General features: G+C 39.9%; 3 protein-coding genes across 3 annotated transcripts; 2 read left to right on the forward strand and 1 right to left on the reverse strand.

Moving 5' to 3' along the window:
* The first annotated feature begins 575 nt into the window (after positions 1 to 575).
* On the forward strand, positions 576 to 1,040 carry LOC119654148. The gene is made up of 3 exons (XM_038059311.1): positions 576 to 694; positions 750 to 806; positions 865 to 1,040. Exons 1-3 carry the CDS (start codon positions 607 to 609, stop codon positions 1,038 to 1,040), a joined length of 321 nt encoding a protein of 106 aa, XP_037915239.1. The 5' UTR covers positions 576 to 606.
* Positions 1,041 to 7,273: 6,233 nt separating this feature from the next.
* LOC119655377 lies at positions 7,274 to 8,317 on the forward strand. The gene is made up of 2 exons (XM_038061245.1): positions 7,274 to 7,636; positions 7,693 to 8,317. The coding sequence occupies exon 2, from the start codon at positions 7,695 to 7,697 to the stop codon at positions 8,139 to 8,141; it is 447 nt and encodes a 148-aa protein (XP_037917173.1). The 5' UTR covers positions 7,274 to 7,636; positions 7,693 to 7,694; the 3' UTR covers positions 8,142 to 8,317.
* A 704-nt stretch (positions 8,318 to 9,021) lies between these two features.
* LOC119655592 lies at positions 9,022 to 10,162 on the reverse strand. The gene is made up of 2 exons (XM_038061547.1): positions 9,319 to 10,162; positions 9,022 to 9,254 (listed from the first exon to the last, which is right to left on the reverse strand). The coding sequence occupies exons 1-2, from the start codon at positions 9,640 to 9,642 to the stop codon at positions 9,177 to 9,179; spliced, it is 402 nt and encodes a 133-aa protein (XP_037917475.1). The 5' UTR covers positions 9,643 to 10,162; the 3' UTR covers positions 9,022 to 9,176.
* Between the last annotated feature and the right edge of the window lie 341 nt (positions 10,163 to 10,503).

A 10,503-nucleotide genomic window follows, 5' to 3' on the forward strand; every position in this document is an offset into this window, starting at 1 on the left:
TACGGACAAAACAGTGTTACATACAATGTTCATAGTTTGCTCCATTTACCAGATAGCGTTAGAGAACATGTAATCGTTTCGGATTATTCGGCATACAATTTTGAAAATTATCTGCAGATTTTAAAGAAGTACATCAAAAAACCATCCGGAATATTGGAGCAAATAAACAATAAACAGAGACATGAAATTCCTATTCTACATCCAACAACCCCGAATTTTAAAAGTAAAAATGGAAGAATTATAAGCTATAGTTGCAGCTTATATTATTTAAGCTTACATGAACCCAACTGCTATTGCGCTATAAATCCTTATATACCCATAAAACTAACGGGTTTCATAAAAGAAAATGGAATGATGATGCTTACTGGAAAACGCTTCAAAAACCTGAGTGATTTTTTAACGGAACCAGTATCATCGAAAAATATCTTGGGTGTATGTCTTGCAGATAAAGAATTAAGTAATGATGAAGAGAAATTTGAAATAAAAGATATAAATTGCAAGCTAATTATCCTACCATGGCATGAAGAAAATTGGTTAATCATGCCGTTGTTACACAATTGCGATCAATAACTACACCACTATCTACGTTATTAATTGTTTCAGAAGATGAGTACAGCAAAGGAAAATTGTCCACCATCTCCAGGTAAAGTCAGAAGATGCAATGCAGCTTTTGGAGAAGAACTTTTTTCGCAATGTAGGTGGGAATATCTGTTATGGAATTTTACAAATTGATGGTTTTATGTTTTCAGATAACCAAAATACCTGCGAATGCATTAATTTAAAAATGCAGTTAAAAAAATTAGAAGGTAAGATTTCCCTATATTTGCAGGTCTTTATTGGATAACAAGACCTATCTTGTTTCAGAAAAAATCGTAAAACAAAATCAGGCAATTATGGACGTCTTGGCATCACATTCAGTATTGCTAAATAAAATCTATAAAAATGAAACGATGCCAACCGAAGTGTCAACTGTTTTCCCGATAAAAACGGTGGAAGAATTAGAGAAACTGAATAACGGTATATCTGAGGAGGATATGTAATGTAATGTGTGTAATGAATTGAAGAATTAATTTCCGAACTAGTTACATTATTTAATAAGAAATCGATGATAAACTAGATTCGTAGTAACCGATTACGGAATGGCTTCTTGGTAATCGAGGCTGGATCAATTGGTTACCGCCTATGACACGCAATGCTAAATGTAATGCGCAAAACGCATTTAAGTAAGCCAAATTAGAACTGCTTTTTGGTTCCAGAGAATCGATTCCGCAATTGATTATGAACTACTTCCATTTCCTAGTGGGTTTTTTGCTTATGTATAAGTGAATACGTGAAACAATTTTTTGCTATATGAATGGGCACGGCAGTAAGGCACACTCCTATACACACACTCACAAACACACTGACAGAGACGAACATAACCACAAAAACCGCAGATAGGCTCAACTGTGGGCGGGCAAGATGAGGTTCCCCATACCCCATCTTGCCCAAGTACGCCTCATTGTATATAAAAAATATATGTTGAAAACAAATCAACACACAGGAATTGATAAGTTCTCACCTGCTCGACAAATGAGAATCACTATTAATTTAATGGATACAACTATAATTTTCATAGTGACACGCATCAAACGGAGTAGAAAATAAGAAGCAAACTGCCCTTAAACAGTTTTGTACCGATGAATACAAAAATACGTATTACACCAAACGACATCACGCTATTGATGGCAGCCACCATATAGCCGCATCGTGAAGCAGTCGAACGATCGTTATTTTCCCATAAGAAGTGCTTAAAAGACCCCATCTTACCCGCATCTACCCTATATTACCTAACAATTTACGACTCCTTGAAACGGTGCCACTACCTTGTCGATACAGGTACTGAGCTCCCGTTCCTTCACGCATCCTGAAATCATAAATTATCACCACAATCCTCTCGAACTTGCAACAGCAAATTCCTCGTGAAACACTTCGACGAACGTTTTTTTGGTGCTCCATTATCACAAATATAACAACTCCCGTGTTAGGCACAGATTTCCTGTGCCACCATGGATTTCTAGTTGATCTGCACGACAGAATCCTCATTGACTCTACAACTTCCTTTAGATCATCAGGAAAGATTCTCAACCTGCACGCCCAACACTTCTTCTATCATTTTTGAAGACGTTATTGAGCCACGTTTTCGCACACTTCTTCAAAAATGGCGCAACATCATTACTGATAGCAGTCTTTCTGAGCCTGTGAAGCATAATGTTTAGTACCACATCAACCCTGCTGGCACCCCTATCTTTTCCAATGTGCTTCATTGCCAAAGTAGAAGCTCGCAGTGGCGCGGAAACTGTTCGATCAGCTTCTTAAGCAGGGTATTTACAGACCTTCAGGCAGCTGTTTGTTTTTCCCACATCATATGGTCTCTAAACCCAATGGCAAATATAGAACTTGTGGCGATTACAGAGGTCTAAATGCCCAGAAGATTTCAGACCGACACCCCGTTTCACTCATCCACGACTTTACATTTACATTATTCATTTACAGACTGTCGTATTTTACCAACCTTGGGCTTAGTTAACGCATATCATAAAATCCCTGTAGCTCCCGACGGCGTTTCCAAAATGGCAATATGCACAGTTTTCGGACTGTTCGTGTTCACTGCAATGATTTTTGAAATATACAATGCGGCGCAAACCTCTCAGAGATTCATCCTCCTGTACTGCGAAATCCCCGCTTTTGTTTTGTTTATTCGGATAGTGTCCTGATTGCGTCTCCTTCTTCGCCCGAGCGTTTACAACACTTCGATTGCATATTTATTAATACTTCAGACATGCTGTAGGCCGTGCCACCAAAAGATGAATCAAATCTGGCAGCCGTTGAGCTTCTTTTCCAAACAGCTAAACCCCGCTTAACTCAACTGGATTCCACGCTACGGTGTATCGGTCAGTTATAATCAGCAAGCAGGGAATGCAGTTCGAGTCTCCCTTTTCTTGTAGTTAGACCAACACCCCATCATCGGACAAACGCGTACCACTTGCAGATCAGCGGGATGCATAAAGAGCACCATAACTTCCCAAGCCAACCCTTCTTGGTCGCAAGTTCTGTCACTCGTTCTACTTGGCCTCCGGATAGCCAATTGCGAAGAATTCACTGTATGTCTCGCGGAAGCGGTATACATGGAGAACTTGAGATTGCTCAACGACCTTGTACTCAAAATTAGGTCAGGCCTTAACACCACCGAATTATTGCGTCTACTTAAGGACGCTGTGCGGAAGCTGAAGCCCGGCTGTGCATTGCACGGCTACGACACAGAATTCTTCTGTCGGTGAAGACTACGGTTTCCCAAGTTTCGCCAGTGTATTCCAAGCGGAAGTATTGGCGATACTAGAAGCATGTCGATGGCTGAGGCATGATCCGACGCCTAAGGGTAACAAAGCTCCGCTTTAACACCCATTGCCTTGAAGTTACCAATCAAGCAAATTTTCTGGCTTTATACTTCGCTCCTTCTCTGATTTTGACTCCATCCAACCCCCCTATTTGGATCTATGTACATTTTCACTTTCTTCGGGTCTGATGGACTGCTCCGCCGCTAACGACATCACCTGCCGTCCTGCGTCTTATAACACACATAACGCAGACATTATCAAGCTTGGTCCTTCTAACTTCTCTACTATAATTAGTTGTAAGCATCTCTTCTCCTCCTGAGGACAATCAATAATTGGAGTTCACTTTGTTTGTTGTCCGTTAAATAAATAAAGCATTGGCCTTGTATGCAGCGGCCCCCTGAACGGTCTGGGCGGCACGGTAAAGGTCACTCTCCTCTGGATTCCCGGTCATAGAAACATAGAGGAAAATGAGCGAGCTGGCGCATTGGCCAGACGAGCTCTGCTCCTGACAGTCCTTCGGCAGGCACGGTCTGTTTTCCTGCTGGCGACTATCTATATACGACGTGGAAAGCTCACAACCTGTTCCAAGTCAAGAAGGTTTTGTCCATCGCAAGAGCTCTTGAACCAGACGCGTGCAAATGCATACAAGGTTGCGGCGGTGTGTACGGGACAGTGGCCTATAGAGGACCATGGCCCCAGACCGGGCATACCCTACAATCCACATTGCCGAAATTGCGGAGAAGAGGAAGAAATCCTCAGGTATTTCCTTGGCGATTGCTCAACTCTAGCCAGAGCCAGGATACGGACACCTGGTAAGCCATTCTTTGAGGAACTCAGACAGATATCTAGCTGTAAAGTGAGAGAGCTTTACTCCTTCGTGCTCTGAAGATCTGGGCCGGCTGGATTCTGCCACTTTGCTCTTATCACAGCATGAGTTTGTGGCATCAAAACGGCGCACCACAGCTCTAATTGAGCTTCTCGGAGCGGCCATTGATACCTACTTACCTATCTCCATTTGCACTCTCCCAGATCTGTGGGTAAATACCCCCTTTCCTCCCCTTCTCGACAGGGTTGTCAGCAACTTTCGTTGTTCATAATCGAGCAGAAGTGTTTATTGACAACTTTTTTATCTGCATCCGAGTCTTAAGCAAAGCGGCAGCAAATCTGCGTACATTGACTTTCTCAGATGCACTCCACATGTCGGAATGCTGTGAATAGTTCCTAATCGGTTCGGAGACAAATATTCGTGGCCAATGTAATACAAGGATTTTCGCTCTACGGCTCTGGTGATGTTAAACGAATTCAAACTACCTTTCCTTTAAGAAAACGAAAAACTTAACTCCATTAAGGTTAGGAATAAATTATTCAGATTATCGGTCCTTCTGTGTAGATAGGGGGTTTGCGGGGGGGTAGTGATGTCTCCAAAGTTTACTGCTACGCCCATTTAAGTTAACAAGCGTTAATTGACCATATCCTGAATTGTTATATACCATAAAACGTCTCTTGTCTTGTAATTAAAAGAGTGGAAATAGGAGATCAAGTCGATCATCCCATTTCCACTCTTTTCATTACAAATGGCGCCCAACGTGGGGCCCAACATTTCCTGGATTCAGGCCTAATTTCGTATTTACAGGTTTTCTGAATCAAGTGGAAGATAGCCTATTCCGGCTCCCAACTTCGCTTGGTGGTGTCGGATAGAGAATCAATAGATTCTCAATATTGTTCCCGGCTAGGCTCCACGTACACTTGCCTTTAGATTTCTAGTTTTAGGTTTCACGCCTTTTTCCCCGGAAGCAAGTGTTCCTAAGCCTCAGTTTCCTTTCCCACCTTGTAACGTAGCGTTTCCTGCCCTATCCTTGGGAGAATACCATAAGAGCTAGTCGTTTGTTGTGTTTGTCTTGAGACTTAACTTCTCGTAAGTGATTGCCTTCCAGAAGCCTCTGGATCTACGGGCCTTTGCGGCTATAAGCTGAAAGGTATTGCCGTCCGAGCTTCTGAGAAGTGTCCTTCCCTACCTTTATGTGAAACGGCTATCTCTTCGTTTAAAAATTTGAAGAAAATTAAATATTCTTTTTTCTTCGTAGGGATGAAGTGACGGGTGCGATGGATCCTTGATGGAATACGGAGGTAGTCGGCTATATGCTGTGCCGTTCCGTCCTCAATGATTCATCTTCACTTTGTTCTCTGACTCCAGACGAGAAAGGTTGAATTCTCGCGATCCCTTTTTGGCTTGTTCTTTTGATTTAATATTCTGCGACGGGGAGCAACTCGATTGTTGTCTCTTTATGAAAAACACTGTGTGTGGAAGTTTTCTGCACACAGATGTGAAAAAATTTATGAGGTTGGGATGGCTTTTTGGTCATCCGAAAGTTCTGCGGGAGTTGAATATGGAGTGAACATTTGGAGAGAGAGGAGTCCTCATAATTCATTTTTTTTCTTCTTTTTTCGTTCTTCTTTTTCACTATTTTCTTTCTTTTGCCTTGTTTTTTTTGCTTCTTTTTCTTTTCGGTTCATTCAATTATTTTAAATTTTTTTTTGCTTTCTTTTATATACTTCGTTTTTTTTCTTTTCGCTTCTTTTTCCTTTTTCTTTTTCTTTTTTCTTAGACTTCCTTTTGGTCGTTTCCAATTTTATTTTTTTTTTAAATTTTAATAACGACATGTCACATCACCTTCCTTCCACGCTACCTCCAGGTCAATGGAGCTCAGCTGAGCTTGACCTGCCAGTACGCCGTGAGGACTGACGGTGGCATGAGGCGGTGAGGAGAGATCCTGTAGGTTGGGTTGATCCTTCCACGCGGGATGCTAGGGCGACGGACACTTCACGAACTGAGGGATTGGTTCAACGTTAAACCCGCCAGCAAGTGGTCTAATTTTGCCGACTCGCTTGCCGACAGGCGCCTGATCAACTCACTCTTGAGCTGCGTGTATGATGCCGACTTCACTACGTCCGACACCATAAGAATGGACTCTTCGTCCAGGCCGACCACCGCGTAGTTGAAGCGGGTCGCGTCCGATGTGATGCCGGACATTTGGAACTGCGCTTCCAAATGCACGAACCACAGCTCCGGGTTCCGCCTCCAAAACGGAGGAATGCGTACGGCGAGGGCGGTCACTTGCGGGTCCGATGGGCCTGCCGCGTCTTTGCTGTCAAACGACATCTTATTTAACGAAAAGTACGAGTTTGTAATGCAGACGAGGTGAATTTATAATGAAACGCGGTGAATTTTACTCCGAAACGGCAGGCCGCACCCACAAATGCACGCACGAACAGAGAAAATGACGACCGAAGCGGGCGCTCTCCAGCGCAGACCCAAAACACCACCAAGGAAACGGAGAACCCGCGATGTGAAACACCTAACGCCGTCTCTTGCAGCGATTTTCAATTATTATTCTCTCAAATATGTTCACAATTTAAACTCTTAATATTATAATTAACAATTAAATTTGAAATGCATACAAAAAAAAAAAAAACTCGTAAAAGATTCACAGCAAATTTGATGACGATTTGTTTGTTTCTGCTGCTCCTGGAGCTGTTGTTGCTGTATTATTAGAATGCGCCTTCGACGAAAATTGAAACAAAGAAAGTTTATGCGAAGTGCCTGCCTGTGCCCGTTGTAGAGTGCTGATGGGTTGCGATGCGGTGTTGTTTACGTCGTCAGCTCGTAGCGCTGATGGGATTTTGTATGCTTCTATATTCCCAAATTTTCCAACTTAATAAAACCACGATGGCGGAATCGCCAGACTTGATGGCCTTGGGGTTCTGCTCGGCGGCGGCGCTGGTGCAAATTCGGGGCAGGGATGCAAACTCTACTTATTTATAAGGAGATCTACTTATTTTCGACTCGATCTACTTATCTCCTTATTTTTGCCTGAAATCTACTTATTTTTACACGCTATGATTGATTTTTCAATTTTTGCAAAGCGCATAAATAGTCATTGAAGTAGAAGGTTATATTACAACAATTTTCGTTTAGAGTAGAATGGATCTTGATGCTGAACTAAAAACAGTAGTATAAAGACTACCATGGTAGTTCAACGGTCAAGTCTTGTGGCTTGTCACTTGGTTTGTGTATGCATGACATGAGGCCGTGCATGTGTATAAATTGCAGTTGGAAAATGTGTCAAAGTGTGTCATGACATGATTGTGTTTTTTACTTGTTTAACTGTTCGCACTTTGTTTAGCGCCGGTGAGCCGGTCGGTTTCGTTTGAATTCTATGAGATTGGAATTTAAATTTATTCATGTAATCGTAAGCTGCGTAAGTAAGAATTGAAAATTAAGTTTAGCATGTAACTGTAAGAAAGATAATTTTAGGCATGAAAATGAAAAGATTTTTCGAAGTAGTTTCGAAGGACCCGCAGCGGGCATCTTCAAGTTCTGAACCTGACTCGGAAAGCACCGAAGGAATTAATGAAAGTCCGGAAAAGGATAAGGAATGTGAAAAATCGAAAAAGCAGAAATATGAACAAAAGTACGTAAAATACTGGGAAAGTGAATTTAAATGGTTATCTGAGGGAACAAAAGGCTGTCATTATGCATTCTGTAAAGTGTGCTCTGTAGATGTATACATAGGGAAGATGGGTAAAAGTGCAATTAAATCCCATGCAAACACCCAAATACATACAAAAAACGCTGGAACGATTTCATTAAACCTAGTGCAACAAAATATTGAACCATTATTTAGTTCAGCATCCAAGACTGCTGTTATTGATGCCGAGATTATGATGGCAGTATTTGTTGCGGAACATAATTTGGCATTCTAAATAATGGGTCACTTACCGCAATTCGTTAACAAAATTACCCCGGATTCGAATATTGCCAAAAAAGTAAAGTGTTCTAGGACGAAAATGGTAAACATTTTACGGAACGTTTTGGGAATATCTTACATAGAAGAAATTGTTGATTTGTTAAACGCCAATAAATTTTCTTTAATTATTGACGAGTCCACAGATATATCTTTAGTAAAAACCTTGTGCTTGGTGGTTAGAGTATGTAAAAATTTTAAAGTACATGACTTGTTTTTTGATTTAATTGAAGTTGAATCTGCAAATGCTAGTAGTCTGTTTTCTGCTGTAATTAATAGTTTCACGAAGAATAATATCATATACAAACAAAACATGATTGGTTTCGCAGCTGGTGGAGCCAATGTTATGATGGGTAGGAATCATTCCGTATCTACATTATTGAAAGCAGCCATAAATGATCTGTTCGTTCTTAAATGTGTTTGTCACAGTTTTCACTTATGCGCCTCATACGCATGCGAAAAACTTCCTGGCGAAGTAGAAGATTTGGCGCGTAATATTTTCAATTATTTGAAGAGTTCATCGAAACGTCTTAAAGATTTTTCTTCCTTACAATATTTTTTTGAATTCAAAGCAAATAAAATTTTACACCCTTCTCAAACGAGATGGTTATCATTATCTGCAGTCGTAGGTCGCTTAATAGAACAGTATGATGTGCTTATAGCATACTTTTCTATTGCAGTCAAAGAGGAAAATCTACAAACAGCTAAAAATATTTTAACGTCGCTGAAAGATCCTATAACTAAATTATATTTATTGTTTATAGAATTCGCACTTCCTTTTTTCATTAAATTAAATAAACTTTTTCAATCAGAAAGCTCACAGATACATAAGTTGCACAGTTCGGTTAAAGAAATAGTAGTAACATTGTTAGAGTGCTTCGTAAGGAAAGATTATATTACAATGTTTTTAGATAGTACCTCAGAATTTAATCTCCCTCCAGAATGTTTGTTAGATTTGGAAAGTATATACCTCGGTATAAAAGTTGAATGCTTTCTAATTACGAATGAAATCAATGTCATTGAAATAGATACTTTTAAGAATAAGTGTCGTAACTTTTATATTGAGGCCGTTCTGCAAATATTAAAAGGATTCGATTTGAATAACTCTTTTTTTAGGAATCTTTCCATAATCGCACCTGACAATGTATACGCTTGTACCTATAAATCGATAGCTCCACTTTTACAACAAGTCCCACGTTTACTAGCTGACAATATACAAGAAATTGATACCGTACTCTGATAAATTTCGTAAAAGATAAAGAACAAATTTTAGACATTGAAGAATTTTGGCGTATGGTTGCTCGCATTGAAATTGGTAACGAGCAAGCATTCCCGAATTTAGTTAAACTAGTATTTGCTATTTTGTCCTTCCCACATTCGTCTGCAAATGTTGAAAGGGTATTTTCCCAAGTAAATTTAATGAAAACAAAAATCAGAAATCGATTAGAGAATGCAACCATTAAAGCATGCTTACGAAGGAAAGGGTTACTAAAACTACAAAACTCTGATTGCACAAATTTCAAAATGACTACTGAGATGAGAAAAAAGTGCAATAAAGCTATGTACGATATTCCCAAATAACTTAATTTAATTTTTATTGAATTTTTATTTTGTTGGTTCCTTTTTTATTTTGGAATTAAGTTTTGTTTTTCAATGTTGAATGAATTATTTTACATTTTATTTATTGTTATATTTTATCATTAATTCTGAATTATGTTATGTTTTTTGTGTTCTGTACCTAATGCTTTGAATATATTAAAGTTATAAATAATATTACGAATTTTTTTGAGGTAACAGGGCTCTTAATGGCACAAAAATAAATCTACTTATTTTATCATCAAATCTACTTATTTTTTTCCTCAATTCTACTTATTTTATTTTTTTTGAGTTTGCATCACTGATTCGGGGTCACCAAGTACTTGCTCACTTATTGAAATTCGTGTGTACGTCGCCGCGGTTGGAATAGAAGAAACCGGCTTATTTCCATGCGGTCCTTACTGTCCCAACCAACGGCATTTTTCCACCGCTAATTCTCCACTCCCCTGGTGCGTTCCGAAAATAAGCGAGTGGAGAGTTCCGCGCCATCTACCCGTCCACATCCGCAACATTCGAAATAAATTTCAAATGCTGCAGATCCTGCCGCGCCACAAGCAATTTGTTACGCTTCAAGACTCGAACCCAAACACGCACTCAGTGCATCAGGCAGCTCATCATCAGCGTGCTTCAACTCGTGCAGTGCATTTTGAAGACAGACGTGACTATGGACAGTATAAAGACAATTTTTACATACCTGACCATAGACGTGACGTCGATTTTTACGG

Source organism: Hermetia illucens, chromosome 4 (genome assembly GCF_905115235.1).
Source record: "Hermetia illucens chromosome 4, iHerIll2.2.curated.20191125, whole genome shotgun sequence".
In the NCBI taxonomy this organism is placed as follows: domain Eukaryota; kingdom Metazoa; phylum Arthropoda; class Insecta; order Diptera; family Stratiomyidae; genus Hermetia; species Hermetia illucens.